At 37.3% G+C, this 15898-nt stretch overlaps 1 protein-coding gene across 4 annotated transcripts in view; it reads left to right on the plus strand.

Moving 5' to 3' along the window:
- SYNE2 (spectrin repeat containing nuclear envelope protein 2) overlaps positions 1-15898 on the plus strand; it is a 319436-nt gene that overhangs the window by 63902 nt on the left and 239636 nt on the right. For all 4 annotated transcript variants that reach the window (XM_070750996.1, XM_070751014.1, XM_070751005.1 and 1 more), the window contains exons 12-19: positions 759-923; positions 4611-4723; positions 5736-5892; positions 7012-7108; positions 8810-8997; positions 9088-9252; positions 10390-10545; positions 13634-13807. In XM_070750996.1, the coding sequence (XP_070607097.1) occupies positions 759-923; positions 4611-4723; positions 5736-5892; positions 7012-7108; positions 8810-8997; positions 9088-9252; positions 10390-10545; positions 13634-13807 (1215 nt within the window). The remainder of the gene's footprint in view (positions 1-758; positions 924-4610; positions 4724-5735; positions 5893-7011; positions 7109-8809; positions 8998-9087; positions 9253-10389; positions 10546-13633; positions 13808-15898) is intronic.

Raw genomic sequence — 15898 nt, forward strand, 5'->3', positions numbered from 1 at the left:
AAAAGAAAATATATATTTGTCAAGAATCATGAGGTACAGCACTTAATGATTGTTATAGGGGTCAAATAAGCAATCGGGAAACAATATTAATAAACATCTTAAAGATACAAGCAGCAAGTGACAGTCATACAGTCATAAGTGGAAAGAAATGGGTGATAGGAATGATGAGAATAGAATAGAATTCTTTATTGGCCAAGTGTGATTGGACACACAAGGAATTTTTCTTTGGTGCATTATGCTTCCAGTGTACATAAAAGAAAAAGATACCTTTGTCAAGAATCATGAGGTACAACACTTGTAAGGATATAAGCAACAAGTTATAGTCATACAGTCGTAAGTCGGATGGTGATGGGTGATAGGAACGATGTGAAGACTAACGAAGCAAAGATGGGAGTAATAGAATATTTTGCCCATCAAACAGAACAATGATTCCAATATGCATTTATGTGACATAAAATATGAATAGCTGAAGGAGAAACTTCTTAACAGTGAGAGCAATTAACCAGTGGAACAGCTTGCCATCAGAAGTTGTGGGTGCATCATCATTGGATGTTCTTAAGAACAGACTGGACTGCCACTTGTCTGAAATGTTATAAGGTCTCCTACTGGAGCAGAGGCTTGGATTAGAAAACCTCCAAAGTCCCGTCCAGCTCTATTGGGATTAAGCAGTACTGTACTCTGGTATATTTTTGTGACATGAAATATGAATAGTTAAAGAACCAAGCATGAATGGCATTTTCTCTGATTCATTTGTCTAGATGACTGAATGGAAAGCAAAGCTGGACAATACGTTACCTCCACCTCTTGGTGCCACTGAGGCTTGGCTCAAAGAAACAGAACAGCATCTGGCACAAAATCTACCCATTTCTCAAGATCATTTGAAAGCAACAGCTGCCCTTGAAGAAAAATTAAGAACTGTACAGGTTGGTTAAGTAAAGTAAAATATTTATTTTTAATGTATTTATTGATTAGATTTATTTGCTTTCCATCTTGTGGGTAGATTACATCATAATAAACATTTAAAAACATTAAAAGCATCAAATAGAACAGAACGGAACAGAACAGAATTCTTTATTGCCTGTGTGATTGGACACACAAGGAATTTCTCTTTGGTGCATATGCCCTCAGTGTACATAAAAGAAAAGATACATTTGTTACACATTATAAGGTACAAGACTTAATGATTGTCATAGGGTACAAATAAATAACCAGGAAACAATCAATATTAATATAAATTGTAAGGATACAATCAACAAGTTACAGTCATAGAGTCATAAGTGGGAGGAGATGGGTGATAGGAACTATGAGAAGACTACAGTAATAGTAATAGTAATGCAGTCTTAGTAAATAGTTTGATAGTAATGAGGGGATTATTTGTTTAGCAGAGTGATGGTGTTCAGGAAAAAACCTGTTCTTGTGTCTAGTTGTCTTGGTGTGCAGTGCTCTATAATGGGGTTTTGAGGTTAGGAGTTGGAACAATTTATGTCCGGGACGCGAGGAGTCCGTAAATATTTTCCATGGCCCTCTTTTTGACTTGTGCAGTATATAGGTCCTCAATAGAAGGCAGGTTGGCAGTAATTATTTTTCTCTGCAGTTCTGATTATCCTTTGCAGTCTGTGCTTGTCTTGTTGGGTTGCAGAACCGAACCAGACAGTTATAGAGGTACAGATGACAGACTCAATATTTCCTCTGTAGAACTGTATCAGCAGCTCCTGAGGCAGTTTGAACTTCCAGAGTTGGTGCAGAAAGAACATTTTTTGTTGTGCTTTTTTGATGACATTTTAGATGTTAGGTGAACATTTTAGGTCTTGAGATACGATAGAATCTAAAAATTTGAAAGTCTCTACTGTTGATACTGTGTTGTCTAGTATTGTAAGAGCAGTAGAATGGGAGGGTTTCTCCTAAAGTCTACCACCATTCTACGGTTTTGAATGTGTTCAGTTCCAGATTGTTCCAGTCACACAACGAGATTAGTTGTTCAACCTCCTGTCTGTATGCAGTTTCATTGTTGTCACGAATGAGACCAATCACTGTATCATCTGCAAACTGGATGGATCATTTGAGATGCAGTTATTGGTATATTGGTATATAGAAAGAAGTGATGAGAGTACACAGCCGTGGAGGGGAGGAGCTGTGCTAATTGTACATGTATCTGATGTGATTTTGCCTAGCTTCATCTGCTGCTTCCTGTCTGTTAGGGAACTTATGATCCAGTGTTCGGTATGATGGTATTAAATTCTGAACTAAATCTGCAAAGTGGACCCCTTGTGTAGATCTTTAGAAATTCAAGATGTTGTGGAATGTAGTGCAGAGCCATATTAACAGCATCATCTGTCGATCTATTTACTCAATATGCAAATTGCAGGGGGGTCTAACAGTGGATCCGTGATGGTTTTGAAGTGGGACATCACTAGCCTTTCAAAGTTTTTCATAACTACAGATGTTAGAGCAATTGGTCTGCAGTCACTCAGTTCCTTAATGGAGGGCTTCTTCAGCACTGGAATGATAGTGGAGCATTTGAAGAAGGAGCATTTGAAGAAGGTGAAGATGGGGGCCAATTGGTCAGCACAGGCTTTTAAGCAAGGAGTTATTTTGTCTGGGTCTGGTGTTTTTCCTGGCTTCTGTCTGTGAAATAGATCTTGCACTCCAGGCAGCTGCACCAACTTTTTCTTTCCCGGCTCCGGCGGCTCTGGCGGCTTCCCTTCATCACGTGACGTTTATTATTTATTTATTTATTACTTAGATTTGTATGCCGCCCCTCTCCGAAGACTCGGGGCGGCTCACAACATGTAGAAACAAATCATAAGCAATCAGACAAATTTAAAATATTTAAATATTTAAAAACCCCATATGCTAACAGACACACACACACAGACATATCATGCATAAATTAAACGTGCCCAGGGGGAGATGTTTCAGTTCCCCCATGCCTGACGGCAAAGGTGGGTTTTAAGGAGTTTACGGAAGGCAGGAAGAGTAGGGGCAGTTCTAATCTCCGGGGGGAGTTGGTTCCAGAGGGCCGGTGCCGCCACAGAGAAGGCTCTTCCCCTGGGGCCCGCCAACCGACATTGTTTAGTTGACGGGACCCGGAGAAGGCCAACTCTGTGGGACCTAATCGTTCCTGACGCTGCTGCTGCTCCTCGAAGGGAAGCCGCCAGAACCGGGAAAGAAAAAGTTGGTGCAGCTGCCTGGAGGTAACGAACTGAACCGCTGTGGGAAGGAGCCCCCCCGAAGCTGCCAGTATTGCAGCCAGCCCTACCCTTCCTGCAGCTTGGAGCAGTTACAAGGTAGAGACTGGGAGGCTGTTAAGAGGGCGGCCAGGAGGGGCGTGTCGGGATTCCGACTCCCATTCTCTCTCACCCCGTCCCCTCAGATCTTTATCCCATAGGAAATCCATTTCCATTATTTCCTATGGGATGAATTAATTTGGTTCTCAACCACACTTCTGGAACGGATTGTGGTCGAGAAACGAGGTACCACTGTATCTGGTTCATCTGTATATATAAATACCACCATCATCATGAAATCTCCAGAACTGTAAAGCCAACAGACCTGAAACTTGGCATGTATGTTCCTCTTGGCTGCTATGTACTTGCTAAGAAATGATTTTTTTGAAATGACCATCAGATCATTAGTTATTTGTTATATTATTATTAATACTCTCTGTTACTAAGGAGTTAGACGTTCTACTTCTCCTCCCCTTCTGAAAATAACTCTGTTCCAACTGCTAGTAAGTGTGGCCAGCATGTGATTCATCCAGCCTGTTGGCTGGGAGTTTAGACATTCAACTCCATGCTAAGGGGTTCAGTTTTGTAGTGAAGCATGGGTATCCAGGTACTAGTTATAGAATAGAATAAGAATCTAAACAATCAAGTAAATCCAATTTACACAAACGATTCTTGTAGGCTGCTGATATTCACTCCAGAGTGAGATGGGTGGAATATAAATTTAATAAATAAGACAAATTGTGTGAGTAACTTCAATTTCTATTGGAGTTGGTTTTCTACTGTAGTATATAGAGTTTTAGGATACATTGCATGATTTTAATAGATTTGGAGTTGCTTTTCAAATGATTGGTTGAAGTCACACTCTTGACATTTCCCACATTCTTTATGCTAGATTAGGCTTTGTAAGACATTTAAACAATGACTTCATTCAGCCTGCTACTGAGTAGAAAAAGTAAAGGGTGACCAACTCTAGCATTGCTCTGAATATTATCTCTTTGGGCAAATATAATCCCAGGCATACTCACCATGCATCATCAGTGGGCTCTGCTGGGTTTTGGTGCTTTTGGCAGCTGCTCAAGAATTACAGCAACTGATAATACAATATATCCTGGGGTGCACAATGTAATATTCAGCTATGTAACCTCATATTGTTCCGTAACACTACTGTCATCTCCTTAAGTAAAGAAAGATGCAATATTTCAAGAACTGCCTTTATAACCATTTTATCAACTATTCCATAATTATTCAATGATACTTTTCTTTAAGAACTTTATTAACCTATAATTGCTGTTTTGTCCTATTGCTAGAAAAATAAAGGCACATATAGATGGATAAATGAAGCTTTTGTTGTAAGACATTTGTGAATAGTGCTTCTGTTTTTAGAATTTGATGGAAAGTTTTCAACAACATTTGGAAACTCTTCAGTCCTTTGACAATAGAGATAATGCTGGAATGCTGATAGTTCCATCGCAGAAGCTGGAAGAAATGGGAAAAAGGTTTGTGATGTCAAATTCCTCCTTCGATTGCTGCATTCAGCTAAATATAATTGTGTTCTTAATTAAATTTAATAGCCTAATTGAAGACTGATGGTGGGCATCTCTATTGCTCTTATTGACACACATAGTGTATGCATTTTCCACAAACCTGATATCCTCCAGATGAGATGTATTCATTAGATTGGGGAATTTATTCAATCCCAGGATCTGATTTTCCTTGTAGGCAAGTTGTGTGGTCTTATTCTACCCATGATCAAGCCTAGCTTGTGGTTTCTCTGAAAGAACGGCATGGACCGCAGTGGCTGAATTAGTATAACATGTTTAATGTGTGTGTTTTTCTTGAGGGTGGGTTCGTATAAGGTATTGTATTATAAACTAATTCAATAGTCTGAATTTTCACCAAAGTTAAAACTAATTAACTAAGATTAAGACATATTAAGCTCACCAGGAATGTGTGCAAACATAGGAAAACAGTGGTGCTCTAAATAATCCGATTAAGCATCTAAACTTTGTGCAAATCCAACTAATAGAAAGTAGATGGGCCACAGGCCTGATTCAACACAGCTTTCTTACATTCTTTGTTTTTGGAAATAATGCCAATTTCCTAACTTTTATCCTTCATTGTACCCAGTTTATAAATGTTTGAAGCTATTTAATTATGAATCAGACTGTTGATCTATCTGGTTCAGTGTCGCTTCTATTAATTGCCCAGGGGTCTTTTAAAGTCCTCCAAGGCTTCATGTAGTTGTTAAAGTTTTGACTGGGTCCAGCAGTTGTAACACTTTTCTTCTGGTCTTCAGATGCAACTTGGCTGGGTCCTATAGGACCCATTCTTGCACCACCGTGATCAGATCAAACTAACACATCTGTAAATTGGTTGGTAATAAAGACACAACACCTTATTTAACTGGTAAAAAGGCTGTGCATTTTTCTAGATTACAGCGTGTTTTATGAAGTGCAGATCAGGCTCATTGGTTTTGTTTTATAGACAAGATGTTGGGTTTATTTTCAGGTTCAGCAAAGTTCAACTTGAAAATTTTAGCATTCTTGTGGAATACTACTGCTTATCCACCTCAGCTGTCTTCAACGAAGTGACATCTAAACTGAACATCTGGCACATCAAGTTTGGAACAAAGGAAACTGTGGAGTTATTGCTATTAGATTGGCATGTAAGCATTATAGTTGCTTCTTGTATAGCTAAACTTTCTCCTCCTATTTTTCCTACAACAATCACCCTGTGATGTGGGCTGGGAGAAAGAATGATTGGCTCAAAGTCACCCAGCTGTTTTTCATGCATCAGGCAGGACTAGAACTCAGTCTTCTAGTTTTTAGGTTAAAAACTACTACACCCATCTGGCTGCTCTAAGCAAGTAATTTTCATCTGGATGTGCATTATGGATTTAGCATTTTCAAAGCGCCATATCTTAGCTGCAGCTATAAATAAGTAATCTATATATTTTGTCAAGGCTTTATATAGGTATGTCAAACTCCTTCTCAGAAATGCATCCACCAGCAGACCCAAGAAGTTCAGATAAGTACATTCATTGCAGAGTATTGAAAACCCATTTGAACAAAGCAGTTCAGTGTCTAGCTCTGTATAGGAATCCTGTGTGCATTGGAATCCTGCCCCAAATGTGTATGAACTGGTCTCAGGTTTAAATTCTGGGCTCCTTCCTCCTGCCTTTTCAAGCCAACAACTTTTGAGCTGCTTGCTTTTTGTCCCTGAAGGTTTTAACTATCTCCCATTTTAAAAACAGCTTTCTTGCATCAGAAATTCTCATCTTATCAGTCTGGATTCTTCTTATATAAACATCCAGCAGATGTCAGTGTAAATCTACAATCATTTAATATGAGACCCAAGAAAAAAATACTATTTGTTTCTCCAAGTAGGAAGACTTGCCAAATGTTGTAAGGTCTAAACCTTGACAGTGTTTTCGGTGGTTTGAAAGGCAGAGAAGACTATCCTTCTTGAACTGCCTGTATAAAGTCCTGTTGTTTTTAAAAGCTGTTTGTTAAAACTTAGAATTAATTTATTTCAATTGAGATCATGTGTTTCAGGACTATCACATATTTCAAAGTTTATGCCTGGTACAAACCATGCTGGATAAGAGTTTTTGTTTGTTTGTTTGTTTGTTTCTCCTGTATCTCAGCAGATTCCTTGCTTTGTTTCTCTATTTTATCTGATCCATATAAACTCAGATAATCTGTTAATCTCAAATTAAATTACTTCTAATTCTTTACAGTGACAAACATCTCTTAAATAAATGTATCATTTTATTTTGGGGCAGAATTTTATTGAAGAAAAAGGTTTTCTCCGTCAACTAGACACTGCATTACAAGTATGTGAAGCACAGAAGAACAAAATGATGAAGGCTCCTAATTTGGGTAAGAATTCATAAACATCACAGTTATTCTGCCCAGACTTCAATATTCCCTTGATTTTCAGGACTTGGTCTGCAAGGATTATTGTTAAGATTTAAGGCAGGGGTCCCCAAACTTGGCAACTTTAAGACTTGTGGACTTCAACTCCCAGATTGGAGAATTCTGGAAGTTGAAGTCCATAAGTCTTAAAGTTGTCAAGTTTGACGTCCTATGATTTAAGAGCATATTTAAAAAAGGGGGTAGTGGGGGAGGAACTATTGGAGGATACTTTTTCCTTCTTGGAAACAATTTTAAGAAAATGAAGTTTGTTCATTAGGTATGAAATAGAGAATATGGGATAGAGACATGGCTAGAATCTTGAACCTTCAAAGACATGCATTTGTTCCACTATCATGAGATATTTGGCCTTATCCTCACTAAGATAATAAAAAGTACACATTTGGCTGTTCAAGAAGATGAGGCCACCTTTTCCCAAGTCTTTTCATTTTTAGCATGAAGTGATTTTTATTGTATTAATAATAAGCATTTCATGAAAGCGATCTTGGGGACCCCCAAATAGATTCAGCATCTTCCTGAGAACATCAGAATGTACACCTTGTCTTGGAAATGGGAAGATTTCCTGAAATTCTTAATGATTTTCAGGGAGAATGACTAAATAATGCCACCATGATTTTGTTCAGTGTAAGGTAGGGAAGAAAGAAACACTGGCAAGCTTCCTAAATGCCTGTTTTTTTACTTTATTTATGACTGATGCCCTATGACCTACTGAGCTGTATTAGTAAGATTTCATTCATCTTTAAGATAACTATTTGGGACAGAACAAACAATATATTGTGTACCTGTTATTCCTTTGCTAGTAGATACCTGGTTTCCATCTTACTGAAGTTGGCAAAATGAAGTGAGACAATTTCATTAAATATAAAATGAAGGCTTGGTCCTTATGGCAAATTTACTTAATTGCAGTTCATTCATTCATTCATTCATTCATTCATTCATTCATTCATTCATTCATTCATTCATAGACAGATAGATAGATAGATAGATAGATAGATATCGAGATAGAGATAGAGATAGAGAGATAGATATGAATTATAACTGCATGTTAGCTATAACTTGAGTCTCATACCAATGACTTTGTGCAAGTTGTTCCCTTTCCATATTGATTTTTGATCTGTAAAATCTGGTCATAGCTCCTGGTGGTATAAAGTGAACCAGAATGTCAGGGTTCCAAATAGCATTGAAAACTAAATCAGAGTCCGAGGCAAAGTATTCCTCAAAGTTCCAATTTATTAGCAGAGCCATGTTGACACATCTGGAAGAAACCTGAATCTGATGTTCCAGGGGTTTCTCCACCTAGTTGAAAGTTCAAGGCCTTGTCCCCACAACCCCAGGTCCATCACATTGACCATCTTCCTCTGACAACTTGGCAGAAACTCCCATCTCCTTCAGTACAGGTGCAGGAGTGCAAAGACAAAAGATGACCTTGGCAATCTAGAAGGAATTTGTAATGGCTACATGCAGACATCCCTCATGCAATTACTCTTCCCAAATTCCCCACAGCAAAGAATACACTTTAAAATAGTATCAAGTGTGACAGGCCAGAAACTTCAAATAAAATGCCTTTGTCCTGACACAGGAAGGTAGAAAGCCTTTGTATACAACTGTGAAAATGGTTAGTGACGTTATTATTTTACAATATTTTAGAAATTGATCCTGAAGAAACAGTCAAATTATTTAAGATGATAGAAGTGCAGATTTCCAAGTGCAGAGAGTACATTAACAATGTGAATGACACCTTTAAAAAAGTGTTATCGTCTTGGACCGTCTATACGGAGAACATTCAGTTGTTAAAACCTTGGCTGGAAGAGACGCGAAAAGACCATCTTAAGAAGGTATGTTTATTTTTTCCCCAGTTATTGAAACTGTTTTGTAAATTATGGAAGCTCCATAAACATCATATGGATATTAATATGATCCTTTAGATCTCCCCAGAAACTTTGGCAGCCTGGAATTCACGGCATGGTTCCTTGAATGAAGCTGGAAACTTTTTGATTGAATCCAGCAATGCAGAAGTGGGATCAGCTGTTTCTGGAGAATTGAAAAAAATTAACAGAAAATGGGCTAAGCTTATAAAGAAGACAAAGTTTGTGAGTGGACGTAAATATTTTACTTTCCTAATTTGATTAAGTCACATTTTACACTACAGTGAAGTGTTGCCATAATAACATTTCACTGTACTGTGAGGTTAGAAGTTAAAAGAAGGAATAAAAAGTTTCATATCATCAGTTTGGGTTTAAGCTCAATGCCAGGAGTTCGGAGTTAAATTTACATAGCAATAGCCTCTGCAATAGCACTTAGAGTTCTATACTGCTCCACAATGCTTTGTAGCACTCTCTGAGCAGTTTAGAGAGTCACCATATTTTCACCAACAATCTGGGTCCTCATTTTACTGACCTTGGAAGGATGGAAAGCTGAGTCAACCTTGAGCAGCTCAGAATCAAACTCCTGACTGTGAGCAATGAGTTAGCCTGCAGTAGTGCATTCTAATCACTGTGCCACCATGGCTCCATATTATATATTTATGTATTCAATCTGCAGACTCATCCCTGTTTTTTCCCAAAAGGATTGAAATAAACCCTCAAATGAAATGATAAGCAATCTGCCCCAGATAGATGCTTATGAGATGTGTACAATTTTAATTCTATCATTCATTGTCAATTACATTTAATTTTAATATTAAGTAATATTGCAGTGAATATTGCTATTCCTTCTGTATTTAATTATTTTTTCTCCTATCAAGTTAACTTAGAATCCAATGGTGTAGAGACTAATCTCAAGTTTTCTTACACTGCAGTTATCTGTTTTACAGAAATGGAATTTACATATGACCGATCAATTAAAAAATTTCAAAAGTCATTGATGGTTTTGTAATAAATAAAAAATAAAAAATAAACACAAGAGATTTATTGTGGCATAAACCTTAATAGACCTACTTTCTTGTATGCACGAAATATTCTTAATTAGTAGATTTTAAAAAAAAGCAATGTGAAAAGACCTTGATATATGTTGATATTGCCACATTTATAAAACTCCAAATCTATGCAAGAATACACCCATTCATAAAGTTGTTATTTTATTGTGCTAATTGACAAAATCAATTAAAAATATCATGTTTGCAGATTCTTGGATGATTTTCATTAATGCAAACACATACGTAGAATAAAGCCATCAAAGTCCAAGTAGAAAACTTGGGGATTAAAACAAATGTTGTTTGATGTTTGTAGGAAATGAAATTGTTCAGGATGCAAGAGGAAGAAATGGTGTTAGTAACAGATAGCAATGGAAATGTTGAGACTTCTAGGAAATTCCATCCGGATGTGTTTAACAATCCAGTGGAACCCTCAAAGGAGGTTCCTAAAATGTGCTTTGAAAAGACAGAGGTAAAAGAATCTGCTACTTTATATATAAACTGGAATTTTAGTACTTGCCTTATTTGCTGCATTCTGAACTCAGGCTCTATTCTTGCCATTCATTACAGGTGATGTAGTTTCTGTGCATTTGCTGGGAGGGAAAAATTCCACCTCTAACCCTGTTTCCCGATCTTTAGATGTATTGTTTAGGACTACCCATCTAAAACAGCCCATACTGGTACTGGGCAGTTACTAATCCTCTTATAGTTGCAAGTCATAACAACTGTATGCTGTTTTCAAGTTACTGATAGCTGGGGAGCTTCTCTCAAGTCTCCAGAGAGGAACGGCATACAAATCTAATAAATAACAACAACAACAACAACAACAACAACAACAACAACAACAACAACAATAATAATAGCCACACAATTGAAGCTCCCTCCTGTTTTGTTTATGTCACCCACATAAAAGGGACCAAGGCTTCAATCTCATTAGTCTAACCCAGTATGTAACTTTAGTCTAGCCCAGTATGCCTTGGTTTGTGTTTTTGTAATATCTAAGAAATATAGTATGAGTCATGTTGCCTTCTTGACTTTCAAACCATCCCTGCAGAAGTTTCTGCTAAGGTTTCTAGGCTCTTGTCAGGTTAAACCCAACAACAACAGTGGAGCAATCCAGAGTTCAGATCTTTATTTGCTTACATACAATAGCTAGAGCACTTACATTTCCTGGACTGTTGCTTACCTCTTTGTCTTGGTCAGTTTGATTCAAGCCTGCTTTGGGAATTCTAGAATTCAGTTACCCAGAATGCAGGCTTGCATAGACTTCTAATAGTATCTTATTGGAAAATGGAACTTTCTTGTTAGGCTAAGCCCGTGCTTCTCAATTATTTTCTTTAATCAAGCCAATGTTTTGGGGTTGGCGGCCTGGCCCATCAGTGCCACCTCTTCCGGGCACTCACAGAGAATGGTGTGGAAGGAGGTTTAGGGTGCTGTTTGAAGCTTTCACCCAGCTGCAAAGGATGTTCCTCCTTGTCCAGCAGCAGGTTCACCATGTTGTTCATGGCTACTGTGGTGCCCGTCAACATGCTCCGCATGTTCCCCGGGGTCACACGCACTCCCCCTGGCCTGGCTCCGCGCCCTCACAGGGGGGCACACCCACTATTTGAGAAGCACTGGGCTAAACCCAAGAACGACATGGAACAATCCAGCTAGAGTTCAGGACTTTATTTGCTTACATGCGGTAGACGGAATCTTGCCAAGCTAAATTCTTACATCTCTTAACCTAACAGATATATCCTGGGAGATTTTAGGAAAGTGGCTGTCCAAACTCTCTTACTTGTCCCCAATCCAAGTCTGCCCCTTGTGTCCCCCCACTTAACTTCAGGAATATGTGCCCTCCTGCTAGGAAATTGCTGCCTCACTGTTATTTATTTATTTATTTATTTATTTATTTATCTATCTATCTATCTATCTATCTATCTATCTATCTATCTATCTATCTATTTATTTTTATTGGATTTGTATGCTGCCTCTCCGTAGACTCGGGGCGGCTAACAACAGTAATAAAAAACATCATGTAAATCCAATACTAAAAACAACTAAAAAACCCTTATTGTAAAACCAAACATACATACAAACATACCATGCATAAATTGTAAAGGCCTAGGGGGAAAGAATATCTCAGTTCCCCCATGCCTGACGGCAGAGGTGGGTTTTAAGGAGCTTACAAAAGGCAAGGATGGTGGGGGCAATTCTAATCTCCGGGGGGAGTTGATTCCAGAGGGCCGGGGCCGCCACAGAGAAGGCTTTTCCCCTGGGCCCCGCCAAGCGACATTGTTTTGTTGATGGGACCCAGAGAAGGCCCACTCTGTGGGACCTAACCAGTCGCTGGGATTCGTGCGGCAGAAGGCTCCCCTTCCATAGACACCATGTCTCACAACTTTTTCCAACATTTGCATGCAGAGTATGGATATTCATGGCTTAATTTTTTAAAAAAAATCGACTGTAATCTCTTTCCCTGTAGCTGAAGTCCATTATTTCAAATTCTGCAATGAGTGAGAGTAAAGTGAGTAAGAGAGATGAGGTTTTGACCTTATTCTGAGCGATATCCTTTTAAGTATTTGAAGGGTGTCATCATATTCTCCCTCCGTTATCTTTTCTGAAGGATAAGCATATCCTGTTCTTTCAATCCCTCTTCATAACGGTTTCTATTCTCCTACCATCTTCATTGCCCCTAGTTGAACATTTTTCAATTTTCTCTGAATCCTTCCTAAAGTGTAGTAGCTAGAACTTGACACAGTACGTGATGTGGAGGTCTGACCGAAACAGAATATAAGGGGATGATTTCACCATTTAGAAATGGTACTTCTGTTTATGAAACTTGTAATTGAATTTACCTTTTTTGCAGCTACATCTCGTATAAGACATTATCTAGGTCTTATATTTATCTTTTCCCTTTTGTAGTTTTTAAGAGGATCAGATCCATAAAGGAAAAAATTTAATGCAGTCCTATAAGAGAATCGATTACAGAAATGTACATAGAAACATAGAAGACTGACGGCAGAAAAAGACCTCATGGTCCATCTAGTCTGCCCTTATACTATTTCCTGTATTTTATCTTACAATGGATATATGTTTATCCCAGGCATGTTTAAATTCGGTTACTGTGGATTTACCAACCACGTCTGCTTGTTCTTGTGTTCACTTTCCTAATAAAAACACTTCCCTCCTGAACCCTATTTAACCCTTTAATATATTTAAACGTTTCGATCATGTCCCCCCTTTTCCTTCTGTCTTCCAGACTATACAGATTGAGTTCATTAAGTCTTTCCTGATACGTACTAAAAGAATAGTACACAAACCTGAAATATACATATATTCCCATAATTGTTTGTATTTTGATAATGATCATTAGGGTTATTCCAGCTGTAGAAAAAAGATTTTTTGTATGCAATTAATATAAGCTTACAGAAAGTTGAGACAGTAAGTTTTCCACTTTCCATCTAAAGTCTCTTTAGCAATTGAGTAATAGGAAAAGGTGAATCGCACTCCTTTTGATGATGGTGAATACATGGTAAGACTACATGATGCTTTTTTCCTATGATTTTTCTTCCTAGACTGTTCCTATTAACCTTCAGACAGATCCAGGTACACCGGATGAATTCTTCTCAAAAGACGAGGGCAAGCTAAACTTTGAAAAAGCTCACAAGGAACTTGAAACAATCCTTCTAAAAGCTGTGCATCTTGTAGGCCAAAAGACGATATCTGAAGAACCACATTCAAAATACGAAGTGAGTTAATCCATGATACCATTGTATGATAGGTATCCTAAAGGACAGAGTACTGTGGTGGTCATAAATGAAAAACAACATGCTCTACCAGTGTTCCTTTTATGATAGCTTGAGCTCTGTCAACATTTTTAGAGGTTTAATAGATTCTTTAAATCTTCAGCACTTACTGCTTAAGGCATCCATTTTTACCTGTTAAAACCAACTCCCAAAACAAGTCTGGCCCTGTGTATTTTTGGAATAAGGTCCTCAAAATATTATGCAAAATGTGGTGCAGTATTTGAATTGATGGAAATTGTACATCTCTGACATAAATAATCTGGGCTGTGAAGAACACCAAAGTGATTTCTTCAAATCAAGCCTGAAAGCACATTTTTCAGTTAACACATTTTATTAAAAGGCATAAGCCTTTGTGAGCTGCAACTCCTGCATTGGTTGGAAAATATATTACCAGACCCCTGATTTTTTTGGTGCCATACATGAACCACCTGTTAACAAAAACAGCAACCTTATGTTTATTATAACTTATAATTTAGAAACCACAGTTAATATTGATATAAAGTATTTTTCTTACCTATAAATTTTTAATTTTTAAAATTATTTTTCTCCATTATATAGCTATATAAATATAAATATAAATATAAATATAAATATAAATATATATATATATATATATATATATATATATATATATCATAATTCGTAACAAAATATATATAGTTATACATTTCTATTCAGTAAAACATAAACCAACATCCTAATTTGCACCTTTTATACTTTTATTGCCTGCCAGTTTTTCCCTTTATGTCATATCACTCCCCTCCCTATATCTCCCTCTCTCCCCTCTACCTTCTTTCTCCTTCTCTCCCACTTTCCTACTTCCTTCCTTTCCCCTCTCTACTTCCTTTTCTCCCTCTTGTTCCTCCCTGGAGTGTATCTAGTCACAATCCATCTCATAGTTAACAGACAGGTAAATATATATCTCTAATTCCATTTAATTATTGGTGCAACTCTTAAACTTATTTATCTCATTATCCATATTTATCCATATATCTTATATTTTACTAGGTATATTAAGCTTAATAATGCTGCCTCCTCAACTACCTAATTTTATCACTTGCATCTACCACCTTTAATTTTCTATTTTTCTCCATTTTAATCAATGTTACCTGTCTTCTACATATTCATTTTCTAATCAATCATAACATTTCCCCCCTACATTATACATCCTTATCTTTAATTTTCATTGTCAATCTATTCATTTCTATACAATCCAATATTTTTTAAAATTACCTCCCTTTCAAAAGAGACTTTTGTTGCTTTCTACTTTTGCGCAAATGCAATTCTAGCTGTTGTAATTATATGAATAATTAAATATCTATTTTTAAATTCAATTTCTCTGGTAATATACCCAAGAGGAATATATCTGGTTTCAATTCTTTACATTGTTTCAATTTTTTTAATCCATATTTGAATTGAACGCCAGTATACTTTGTCAGCACATGTCCACCACATATAATAAAAAGAACCTGGTATTTGCTGCCATTTCCAACATTTGATAGATTTATCGTATAATAATAATGATAATGATAATAACAGAGTTGGAAGGTACTTTGGAGGTCTTCTAGTCCAACCCCCTTCTTAGGCAGGAATTCCCCCACTATTTCAGACAAATGGTTGTCCAACATCTTCTTAAAAACTTCCAATGTTGGGGCATTCACAACTCCTGGAGGCAAACTGCTCCACTGGTCAACCATTCTGACTGTCAGGAAATGTCTCTTTAGTTCTAAGTTACTTCTCTCATTGTTTAGTTTCCACCCATTGCTTCTTGTTCTACCCTCAGGTGCTTTGGATAATAGGTTGACTCCTTCTTCTTTGTGGCAACACCTGAGATACTGGAAGACTGCTATCATGTCTCTCCTGGTCCTTCTTTTAACATTTAACATCTTTAAATACTTTAGCTATCCTTTCTGGTGAAATGTGCCATCTATAAAACATTTTATACAAGTTTTCTTTATATGCTGTTGCCATTTATCCAGTTCTATAGTTTGACCAAAATACCTTGCCCTTTCTGTAAAAGTTTAAGTTGTCTAA

This window comes from Erythrolamprus reginae, chromosome 1 (assembly GCF_031021105.1).
Source record: "Erythrolamprus reginae isolate rEryReg1 chromosome 1, rEryReg1.hap1, whole genome shotgun sequence".
Classification (NCBI taxonomy): Eukaryota; Metazoa; Chordata; class Lepidosauria; order Squamata; family Dipsadidae; genus Erythrolamprus; species Erythrolamprus reginae.